Below are 12426 nucleotides of genomic sequence, written 5' to 3'. Positions count from 1 at the left end.
CAGGTTGGGTTGGGCCAAGTGCACTGTGCACTTAGGCCCAATCCCCAACAGTAGTCTAGGCCTTTTTTCTATTTTATCTCTGTTTTATTTCCAGAGATAGTTTTGCAATAATTTGAGCCATCAAACGACTTCGTAAAAATGTAAAACTTGGTCACATAAATACTATGGTATATTCCACATTGCCACAGAAAGTTAAGGAAATTTTGGAATCCTTTGGCATTTTTCATAAATGAATTTGGGCATTTATAGTGTTGTTTTGGCACTGATTTAAATGCTTTGTCCCACTTTGACTTGATGGTGATGTTGTTTTCCTTAACAACAAGTTGTTTTGGAATATTTTCTAGATGGCGAACATTTTTCCAGCATCTTTTGTGCAACTTCAAATTTCACTTTGAATTTGAATTGAGTTCACAGAAGGATTGTGAAATGAGATATTTAACCACTGTGATTAATCAATGCAAATGATGATAACTTTGCATGATCATAAGGGATTACTGTGGTGTGATACTGGGGATGTTACAATGACTGCGACTATGGCCGGGGAACCGGTTTTTATAGCAATGGTGGGCGACAGAGCGGCGCGGGCGACGCTTTCTCCGTCGGCGCGCCATTTCAGTGCTGACGCGAGTGAACGGTCGCGTCCGCTTTGGCCGGGCATGAATGCGAGCGCTGACCGAAAACACGCGGGAGAGGAGAGGCGTTTTTGGTGTGCCAGAGTGGTCAGAAGAGGGTGTGGGATCGGTCCGGATTCCCGGAAAGCCTCACGTTTGTCTCCAATTTGCAGGAGAAATCACATCCAGACCGTGCTGCGGACCGATACATGCCCACGTTTGATGGCTTCGTTGTCTGGACAGCGTGGCCCGAATGCATGCGGGAGGTTTGCGGGTCGACGTTGGAGAAGCCCTAAGCATAACTAATTCAATGTTTTTTTAGGCAAATTACGTGTTGCGAACATGGCAATTCTTCTTAGGAAGCATAACAAATTTGAGCACAATAATTAAACATGTCAAGATTTGTCATGATTGTTAAAGGGAATTGTGAGGCTCGCGACCCGTAATTTGCTAGTATAAAAAACGTTTGATTTATCATGTTTAAAAGTCTGACATCACATTTATAGGACTGTCCAAAGAACAGAAATGAAAAAGGCGCGTCTCGGTCGGCGCAGGGGGGCGAGCAATCATTCGACCCGTCGACCGGTCACGACAAGTCCAGGCCTATCGCCCGTCCGGATGCGGCCTGTCCCAGGTCGCGCCCAACACCGGAGGTGGCCAGACGTGGCCAGCTAACGAGTGGCGGCAGTCGTTCAGCAAATGTAAAATGTGTACGGCATCGAGCTCGATCGACGGACGGACGGCCCGCTGGTAGTGCTATTGCTGTGGTTCGCGGATGGCTACGTGAGTACACGCGCGCGGTCGGTGGCGAAGCTAGCGCGCCTGGACGTGTCGCCGTGGGCATGCCGGCTTCAAGAAGGAAGATATCTCGAGTCCATGGTTCGGTCGACCTTTCGCCACGAGATGCGCACCTCGTGTGGAATACTCCCTGGAACGCAAACGAGAGGCATACCTGGTGTACAATAGTGGTACAAGAACGGGATCGCTGTTTTGGCTCAGAGAAGCATATGTTTCTGGATGACCAGTAAATTTTAAATAAATAGTAAATAAATTTTTAAAAGTTCTGAATGTTTACACTTTATTTTATTTTATTTTTCACCGACAAAGCACTGCTATTTTGTTAAAATTTGTTTACTATTTGTTTTGAATATTCATCCGCCTAGGGTAAAAAAGACAAAATGAAAGCTACATTAAAAATACACTGATTCACAATAGTAAGATCCCAATTATATTTTCTTCATTAAAAATACCACAGATGTCTATACTTCAGACTTCACATGAGTAGAATTGTCGACCAAGTTTGATACACCAAAATTTTAGAATTTTTAAAATTTTCCTAGTATTTTTTAAAATTTACTAATTTTCACATAGATGCACATGAAATCATGTTAAAGCAGCTGTTAGTAATATGAATTTAAGGGAGTACATGAACCTATACTAAACATACAATAGAGGGTAAAGATGTGAGTGGGTGGAGCACCTATGAGCTCCAGTGCAATTGGGTTAGAGCGGCACATTATATTACCCGGAACACGAGAGAAGCAGCTGCCATCTCACCGTGTTACTCCACCACAAGTCATATTAACACATGGGCAGCCACACGTCAGCATAAGATTGAGCTGACTTCAGCAATCATGATCACTTCGGCAGAACCAGAACTTGCAATTTTAAAGTACACCCATGAAAATTGCTGCGAAATTAAACATACAGAAGATAGTACTACAGAAAATTGAGTCTGTCGAGCAAACTGTTAGAACACGAATTGCCTTGCTGCGTTGTGGCAGGCTTTGGATACATAACATGAATGATTTGGAACAACAGTAGTGGTAGACTAAAAGACAACCGTGTCAAGCATGGTACCTAGGGTCTGAACTATGTTCGACGACATCAGATTTGAGACATGCTCTTCTAGATGCTTCTTCGCATCTTGCCGTCCCACATTAGCTATCGCTAATTTCTCAGGGGACAACTCATCCTCCTCTTGCACTGCCTTGTTGTACTTGATGGCTAGGCTCAGCATTTCCTGCACGTAAAAACACGGCCAGAATCTAAGAAACAGCATCGACTTTCACCCTGCATTATATTAACAAAAAGGATCGTCCAGTGGAAGTAGAAAGTTGAATGCTACACACCTGAACAGTCTGCTCATTGGTTTCTGAATGTGCGTCAAATTTCTTCAGAATTAATCCATCAGTCCATTTCTTTTTGTGAAGGTTAAGCAGCATCTTCTCCTCGAGCTCATTTTTGCGGTAATTTATTGCAATAGAGTAGTAGTGTCTATTGAGCCCATGAATAAGAGCCTGGGAGTAAACAGACAGTATAAGCATTTATGAATGAACAATACAGAAATGTCTAAGCTATCATCTAATAGAATCAGCATTTTACCTGAATAGATGGCTTATTCAGGTGCCCAACATTGGATGTTGTCTGACGTGGCTCCTGCCCAAGCATCATGGTCTGAGGGTTAATGAGACGAAATGCATCGATGACCACCTTCCCCTTGACACTCTGGATGGGGTCGATCACGACGGCAACTGCCCTGGGGTTCAAAGCTTCGAAACTCTGCAGGTTCAGTATTCAACATTATAACACATATAAGCTTTATTACATGTCTGTTTGCCTCAAGGCAACAAACTCTTTTCACAAACTTATACTCCCTCCGTTCCAAATTACTTGTCGTGGTTTTAGTTCAAATTGAACTAAAACCACGACAAGTAATTTGGAACGGAGGGAGTACAAGATAGGCGAAGTATGTGTATGTGTGCACCTGTTGAGTATTGATGTCAACACCCGATAGCCAGCAACCAAAACCAGGATGAGAGTGATACCACCCTACCACCATTTCTGGCCTGTCAAAGTAATTCCAAGTATTAACTGACAAGTTTGTCAAAAAAAGAACATCCAAGGTGGCAATGATATAGCTATTGCCAACAATTTCTTCAAAAAATAATTGGGAAAATTGGGAAACAAAGGGTGCACATGATGTTCACTGCACAGCTGAGCATACATCCGTAGTACTCCATACACGGTAGTTTTTTAAAGGATAATATGTAGTAATTTCTTATCGGAACCATCAAATAGCTTGTAAGAGAACCGTAACTACAAATAGTTGAACAACCATCTTTAAAGTCCAGGCTCCGGCAAAGACCACATTAAGAGCTAGCATCAGAGCTACTTACTAGAAAGGTAACAGAACCATGGACGGTGAACCATGGACAGCGTATATGTGCTTAACTATAACACAATAAATTGATGATTAAGCGTTGCATTCCTAGAACGGGTTGCAAAATCATTTTTGGAACCAATTCAACATTTATTTCTAATAGAAAGACTGTACGGGAGACCCATACTGTATAAATGTGAGCGGCAGGATTTGAACCCTGATGGGTGGAGTTGTGAAGTCGTGCCCCCACAACTCCTCCACCACACCAAAAGGTGGTTCTCAATCAATTTGACAATTGATATTGCTAAAAAGGATATGAAATTATTCTGTTGGCAATGACACAATTCGAGATTCTGCTTGAAGCTATGTTGCTCAGAATCTATTACCGACGTCTTTAACAATATGATGTAAACAATAGTTCCAACTTGCTGGCACAGCTTTGGTTCTATAATGAAACATAGCTGAATTAGTCGAAAAGGCAAACCATAACTGGTTTTAGAGAAGATTACATGTCAAACTCATAGACCTAAGGTACACTTATCTGAACTGTAAACAAAATGAATTCGCATGTACGAAGAAATATTAAGTTTCACAAGTCAGCTGTAGGGCCACCAATATTTCTATGATAAAACACATGAAGACGTATTATCCTAACACATTCAACTGAACACAAGCTCAATTGAGAAAGAACAGAAGCATAATTCAAAACTACCACACGAGTTAAGCCATCTAATCTAAATAAAGTACTATCTGAGTTATGTAATACCCCTGACTTATCCATTCACTAGGCTCATCATCATGCCCATCATATCGTCTATGGAGATCATCATCAACGATGGATGATACATAACCAAGGGTGGAGCTTCTCTAGGGGCAGAGCCTGTTAGAAGCCCGCCAACTCCAGGAAAATTCTTAATTTACAGTTAGATGCTAAGCCAGTACAAACATGTCTTTCTCCAAAAGTGATTCAAGCATATCTTATCAGATTGGTTCACTCGATATTCGCTTCTTCTGTGTATTATGTTACACTATGTATACAATATATCCCTAGAGCTGGTAAAGTGGTAGCTATGAAAGGGCTGTGAGGAGTATAGTCCAATGGCGGATCCTCCACTGGATCACTAATGATGAAACCTTGAAATTTTCAACTAGACGATGATAATGAACTGTGCTCCAAGTAACTACATATCTTTCTAAATGCTATAGTGAAAGCATTGAACAAATGGAAGTGTGAAATCAAGCAAGGGGTAAGCAAATAAAGTACCAACAGATACAAGAAGCTTATGGGAACGGACTAGGATACCATGACGTGCATCAGGGCTGACTTTAGTCACTGACATGTGCCTAAGGGAACTATAGCAACTAAGATGTAATTAAGAAAGATATAGCAACAATATACATCAAACAATGATCCAAAATCGTCGTATATAGTACTCCCTCTGTTCACTTTTGTAAGACATTTTAGACAGCTGAAATTGAACTGTTATGGGTGTTGTCTTAAATGTCTAAAACACCTTACAAAAATGAACGGAGGGATTACTCCATATGGCCTATCTTCCACAAATTAACATCTGGAACTAATAACAAATCAACCACACAAGCCTGAACAAAAAGTATCGGCTCAGGTGCGTAAATCAATTGGCATAATAAGTTGATGAGGTCGATCCTTTTCAGCTTATCAACGAGTATGGACAAATTAAGGGCATCAAATCTGGCGCGGGAGAGGGGAAAACGACAGGGCCAACAGATCTACGATCCGGATCGGCGCCCATACCTGCCGGTCTGCTTGAGCATGTCGAGCATGTTGGTCTGGAAGACGTGGTCGACGGCCTCGACGCTGACCCCCGTCCCGCTCTGCGGCATGGCGAAGACGTCGACCACCCGGACCGTGTAGTCGTCGACGAACTCGCCGAGCATGAGGCCCATGACCTCCATCGGCACGCCGGCCCTCCCTGTAATTTCCGACCGGTTAACCCTAGCTTCGTGGAGAGGGAGAAGGGCGTAGATCGGAACCAAAAGGGAGCTAGCTTGAGGGACTAACCGTGCTTGAGCATCTTGAGGAGGGCGAGGGAGGAGATGTAGACCTGCTCGGAGGAGTCGAGCAGCGGCGAGTCCGACGGCGGCTGGCCCATCCCGCCGGCGCCGAAGATCCGCTGCAGCCGCTCCATGGCTTCTCTGGGTTGTTCGATTTGGTTCCTGAGTGAGGGGGGCGCTTGGGGAGGACGGCGTTTTTTTTTCTCGGCTTTGTCTGCTGCTTCCGTCTTCTACTGCGACCCCTGGATTTCTTTCTTCGAGCACACGAAGCTAACACCCGAGCTGGGCTTGAAGTGGGCTGGCGTGGCGAACTCTGTCTGTTGCATGGGCTGGCTGGTTTGAAGTGGGCTCCCGTGGCGAACTCTGTCTGCTGCATGGGCCGGCTGGTTTGAAGTGGGCTGCCGCGACGAACCCTGTCCGTTGCATGGGCCGGCTGGTTTAAAGTGGGCTACCGTGGCGAACTTTGTCCGTTGCATGGGACGGCTGGTTTGAAGTGGGCTGCCGTGGCGAACTCTGTCCGTTACATGGGCCGTAGTGCCGACCAAGCTGGGCTTGAAGTCTTTCAGATTTCGTCAGGTCTCTTAATATCTCAGGCTTTCGCTAAAGAAAAATAATTTTCCGTTCTAAAGAAATATCTCCTGTTGCGAATGAACCTTTGTCAAGCTTTGGAAATCCTCCATCTTGAAAAAAGCTTACACTCCCAGACTTTTATTGTTGTGTTATATAGTATTACCTCCATCCCCAAATTATTGTTGTGTTATATAGAATTTCTTATTAATGGAGAAAGTACTGATAAAATATGCAGGTAATTGTAAAGAACTTTCTCAACCATGAACCTTGCAATCTTAATGCTGGAAATCAACTTTCTGTATGCAAAGCAATAAAACCAGCTCGCAGAAATGGCATGACATAATTAAAGCATGTACATAATTTGTTTTCGCTTTAAGATAATTTTGTTTTCGCAATCGGCATGGCATTATTGCCGGGAAAGGCCACGTTAATTCCCACCAAAATCGCAACCATTCCACGATGGTGTGTTTTCCCCTTTACACCACGGCAGCCGCGCTTCTTTATGTTATCCATCCCCTCTCGCAAGCAAAAGGTGTGCAGCACTCGGGCCACTGAACTTGCATTGGCACCGTTGTCGACGCGAGTGGATATGCTCCGAATGATTCATCCATCCGGCCTTCCCCGCCCTTTCCCCGCCCTTTCTGGTTTCTCCTCATTATTATTTGCCCTCGCCAAAAGCTCGTTGCCCGTCAAATCACAGGGCCTCGACTCGAAGGCAAAGCCTTCTCCGCTAGCGACGAGATCGCGGGTGGGGTTTTTGGCCGCTTTTGGGGGCGCCGGCAGAGCACATGAAAAATCTGCTCCGCTCAGCTCTCCTTGCCGAATTGTCGTTCTCGCGCCAGACCATGACGATGACATGAGCCTGCAATGAAGATCAAAACGAATTAGGCTAGCGCAACCCGGCGGCGGACGGCAAAGAGCTGACACGTAACAGTGATCGTTCCTTCTTCCAGCGTGCGAACAAAGCTTGCCCACTGTACTGACGACGTCGTCGTCGTCCGCGGCGATCGCTGCTTCTCAACCTAGCTAGAAGATAGAGTAGCTCGATCTGAGCCTGACAGTTGGTGTTTGGAGTGCTGGGACGCCGCGGCACGACGCCGCCGCGATAGCGACGGTGACTGGACGTGTCTGGAAGGGTATGGTGTTGTGCACTTCAAGCATATCTTTCTCGGAAATTAGTTTCTATCTTGCCTCCGACTGTTGAGGTTGAGGAGAAAGAAAACTTGCATTCTTTTTGTTGAAAGTAAAAGCATCTTTAACAGTCGCACTACGCGTGGTACGCTAAATACCTTTTACAACGCGTAGATCGTTCTGTTTTTGCCCGGTGAGCAGCGCTTGCTCCAGCGGCTGCTCAAAAATTTAGCTCGCGCGAGCCGCTCCAGCAGGCGCTGCAAACTTAGACAGCGGGCGCTCTCGCACAAACTACATATACACTCCAAACAAATATAAAACATAGGCATAGATTAATAGATAAAAAAATGATACATAGATAGTTCAACATAGCATACATAGTTCATCATAGTATATTTTTTTTGAAACAAGGCAACAGATTTGCCATTTCATTGATTAAGAAGAAGAGTTTGTAAGACATACACCGCCACACCGGCACAACACAAACGAATTACTCTTGCGGCATTACATTACCCAAATGCTTGGCACCCGCAATAGCCCAAAGTGACGCTTCTTCCTTTATAGCACGAACTACCACCGCCACTGGCGCCACTTTATTCCTAAAGACACGCGCATTTCTTTCTTTCCATAGCTCTCATCCAACAAGATGCAGCAGGGAGGACAAAGCCTTCTTTTGATGCGCATGGCCGATGACCCCTTCCCACCATGCCTTGACCGTGTGGAAGCTATGCCAGGGGCGCCGTGTTGACATGGAGATCTAGCCAAGTGAAATATCGTTCCAGACTCGCATAGAGAACCGACACTTGAAGAGGAGGTGAGCCGTCATTTCCCGCGCTTGGTTGCAGAGAGGGCACCGGTCGCGATTTGGCTATCCCCTATGTTGAAGCCTATCTGCCGTCCAAATTCTGTTTTGAATGACCAGCCAAGCAAAGAATTTACATTTTGGGGGCGCCCACACCTTCCAGACCATGGCCTGCATATTGGAGCGAACAAGACCAGCGAACTGGGCTTTGTAAGCCGAAGATGTAGTATAGGTCCCTCCATTAGTGAGCTTCCACATAATAGAATCATTGACCCCCGGTTGGATGGTGACATTGGCTATCATCCCCCACAGCGTGGTGAATTGTTGAATGTGTTCAAGCATCATCCCCTGTTGGGTGTCAATGTGAGTGACCCAAGCATTATCCCCAATCGCCTTGCTCAATGTGGCCCCTTTTTTCCTTGAAATCTCAAAGATTTATGGTGCAATATCTTTGGGCCTCAACCCCTCTAGCCAAGATGACTCCTAGAATTTTGCAATTGTCCCATCACCAATAGTAACCTTAGTAGCTGCCGCGAAGAGGTCCATGTCGTCCTTGTTGCACGGCGTCTCCATGCCGCACCAAGCTCTTGGAGTGGCATCCCATTCAAGCCAAAGCCATCGCAAACGGAGCACAGTAGCAAACTTGGCAAGGTTAAGAATTCCTAGTCCTCCAAACTCCTTGGGTTTGCACACTTGCTCCCAATTGATTTTGCATTTACCACCGGACACCTTGTCAGAGCCAGCCCAAAGATAGGCTCGCCTCAAGCGATCAATCTTCATAAGCACCTCCACCGGGAGGTCAAGCGGTGTAAGGTGATAAATTGCCACCGCCGAGAGGACCGCCTTGACTAGGGTCATGCGGCCCGCAATAGCCACATGTCTCCCTCTCCATGGTGCAAGCTTCCCGGCGGCTTTATCTTCTAAATGTTGCATGTGAACCCTCCTTAACCTTTTGATCGCGAGCGGCAGGCCTAGGTATCGGATGGGGAAGGATGAACGACAAGCTGGGAAGGACTGCAGGATGTCATGGAGGTCAATGCTCTCACATCGGATAGGCGCAACAAGGCTCTTAGCGTAGTTTTTGACCAAGCCGGTAGACTCACCGAAGCAGGCAAGTGTAGTGGTGAGGAATTGAACATCCTCCTTTATAGGGGCACAGAAAACCGCCGCATCATCGGCGTAGAGTGAAGCTCGAATGCCCGTGTGTCGACCACCAAGAGGGTGAAGCTTCCCTTGATCAGCGGCCTTGCTTAGAATATGGTGCAGCGGGATGATGGCGAGCACGAAAAGCAAAGGGGATAGCGGGTCACCCAGACGGAGGCCACAACCATGCTTTATCGGGTCTCCGGCAATCCCGTTAAGCAAGACCCGAGAAGATGCCGAGGAGAGGAAGGCCGAGATCCGTCCTCGGAAGCGGGCAGGGAAGCCATGATGATTGAGCATGTCCATCAAATAATCCCACCTAACAGAATCAAACGCCTTCTTGATGTCGAGCTTGAAGAGCATTCGAGCTTCACTCTACGCCGATGATGTTCATCATAGTATATGTTGGCGTTCTGGGAACGGGGGTCCCCAGATCTTCCTGCCTACGGCCCATGGCGTGGCTTCGCTAGCAGGCCCGTACGGCCCATCTTCATCAACAAGGCACTCAAGACCTTCGCGAGGGGCCAAGCCTCGCGAGGCCGACGACACAAGACCTCCTTAGGAGCGGCCTCACTAGGCTGGCTCGCGAGAGGCGGAGAGTTCAAGGCCAGGCAAACCTCGTGTGGTTCTAGTGACGTGAGCCATGACGACCAAGGCCAGGCGGGCGCCAGCGCGTGTAGTGTCCTTGTTTCCTCTTCGGTGCTAAGGAAGCAAGCGGGGGCGCGGAGTACCGAGGCATTAAGAAAAGGTTTCCATATCAGTGCAACGAGATCAAGACCAGCAGGACGGCAAGACGGAGGTCACCATGGAGCCCAAGGCGGCGTCATAACCAGAGCCTTTTGCAGGCGAAGACCACTTTTGTCAGGATAAGTTGTACTAGTTGTCCCCTTTCAAATTGGTCGTTGTTGGCTCCCTTCCCGCTCAATATTTGGGGAGAGGACCAGGGCCTCTATGAATAGGACTAGCCACCACCATAGCTAGGGGGTCAGAAAAAGAGAGACCAGAACACACACAAGTTCGCCAAGCACAAGAACACCTCTCCTCAGGAGGCTGTTCTTCCCTTTGTACTGTTCATCCTCAGCCCAAGAGGCAATCCACCACCACCACACTGGAGTAGGGTATTACACCACAATGGTGGCCCGAACCAGTATAAATCTTGTGTCTTTTGTGTTGCGAGTTCGTCGAGTTAATCCGTAAGATCTTAGCCGAGCTAGGACGTGGATCGGTAGGGGGGAGATCTTCGTGTGCACCCCAGAGTTCGAACCTTAAGGGTTTTGCCGGAACCCGTGATCCAACATTTGGCACGCCAGGTAGGGGTGTGCCGAAGCTTCCCTCCCGCCGCTCTGCGTCACGTCGCTTCGTCGTCTCCATGGCGGACGCACGTTGCGCCCGCGCCGAGCTGCCCTCGCCACCCGCGTTGCTCAGACGGCCCCTGTCGGCAGGCCACCCCGTCGCTCTCCGTCGCCTGCCGCCAACGCCGCCACCGGCCCGGCGGGGAACGAGCAGCAAGCATCCTCGCTGCACCCCCCGGTGCGACAGGATGGCCGCATCGCCACTCCATCATTGACTCCCGCTGGTTCGTCGTCTCACGCTTGTCGTGTTCACACGGACGCACGAGCCGTGCTCCTCATGGCGCACGAGCTCCCGCGCTATCGCCCAGTTGACGACCTCTACGAGGACTGGCTTGACCGCATCGCCGAGCTTGTCCGCATCGCAGGGGGCTCCCCTGCGCCGTCCCACTCTCTGCCTCGCCCCCCACCAGCCATGGGTGACGTAGCTCACGAAGCACTCCACCACCTCTGCACCAAGACGGTGCCCTGGCGCCAAGGCGCGCGGCTCCACGGCGCGACCCACCACGTCCGGCACCCGCGCGTGAAGAAAGAAGCTGTCAAGAAGTCACTCGACCGCAAGAGAACGCTCCGCCACTCCTCGCAACGCCGCGCCAGGATCGTTTGCTGCGGCAAGGCCCCGCGCCGCTTGCCGTAGCGGCGCGCGGGCGCCAAGACCAAGTTCCACCTCCAAGGCGGGCCCCGGTGACTACGACCGGCTGCCGCGCCTTCACCCCCGAGCTGCATAGCGTCGCCTGGCCGGGCAAGTTCAAGCCAGATTTGCCTCCTCGCTACGATGGCACCCCTGACCCCGCGAAGTTCCTGCAGCTCTACGAGCTGAGCATCGAGGCGGCCAACGGCGACAAGAAAGTCATGGCGAACTGGTTTCCCATGGCTCTCAAGGATGGCGCCCGCTCCTGGCTCCTGAACCTGCCTCCAGGCTCGATTTCCTCCTAGGATGAGATGCGCAACCACATCATCGCCAACTTCTAGGGCACTCGCGACCGCCCCCCGGTCGTGGGTGACCTACGCCGCATCAAGCAACAACCAGGAGAGACCCTGCAGAAGTACATCCAACGCTTCAACAGTGCGCGAATCAAGATCCCCAAGGTGACCGACGAGGCCATCATCTCAGCGTTCTCTAACGGCGTCCGCGACGTCAAGATGAAGGAGGAGCTCACCATCCATGAGGAGCTGTGCACGACCTTGGAGCTGTTCAACATCGCGACCAAGTGTGCAAGAGCTGAGGAGGGGCGTCTGATACGTCTCCGTCGTATCTACTTTTCCAAACATTTTTGCCCTTGTTTTGGACTCTAACTTGTATGATTTGAATGGAACTAACCCGGACTGACGTTGTTTTCAGCAGAATTACCATGGTGTTGTTTTACGTGCAGAAACAAATATTCTTGGAATGACCTGAAACTCCACGAGAGGTCTTAGAAAAAATAATAAAAAATCCTCGCCAAATATGAAGACCAGGGGGCCCACACCCTTTCCACGAGGGTGGGGGCGCCCCCCCTCCTAGGGCGTGCCCCCTACCTTGTGGGCCCCCTGTTGACCCTCCGACGCCAACTCCAACTCTATATATTTGCTTTCAGAGAGAAAAAATCAGAGAGAAGAAATCATCGCGTTTTACGATACGGA

The 12426-nt window shown here is 48.6% G+C and overlaps 1 protein-coding gene across 1 annotated transcript; it reads right to left on the bottom strand.

The window, feature by feature from the left end:
* Positions 1 to 2276: 2276 nt before the first annotated feature.
* LOC125543652 (26S proteasome non-ATPase regulatory subunit 14 homolog) lies at positions 2277 to 6063 on the bottom strand. Its single transcript, XM_048707069.1, has 6 exons — positions 5816 to 6063; positions 5549 to 5726; positions 3379 to 3460; positions 2997 to 3173; positions 2744 to 2911; positions 2277 to 2634 (listed from the first exon to the last, which is right to left on the bottom strand). The coding sequence occupies exons 1-6, from the start codon at positions 5940 to 5942 to the stop codon at positions 2443 to 2445; spliced, it is 924 nt and encodes a 307-aa protein (XP_048563026.1). The 5' UTR covers positions 5943 to 6063; the 3' UTR covers positions 2277 to 2442.
* Between the last annotated feature and the right edge of the window lie 6363 nt (positions 6064 to 12426).

This window comes from Triticum urartu, chromosome 3 (assembly GCF_003073215.2).
Source record: "Triticum urartu cultivar G1812 chromosome 3, Tu2.1, whole genome shotgun sequence".
Taxonomy (NCBI): domain Eukaryota; kingdom Viridiplantae; phylum Streptophyta; class Magnoliopsida; order Poales; family Poaceae; genus Triticum; species Triticum urartu.
Note: the sequence above shows the minus strand (reverse complement) of the source record. Positions and strands in the feature narration are given on the sequence as shown.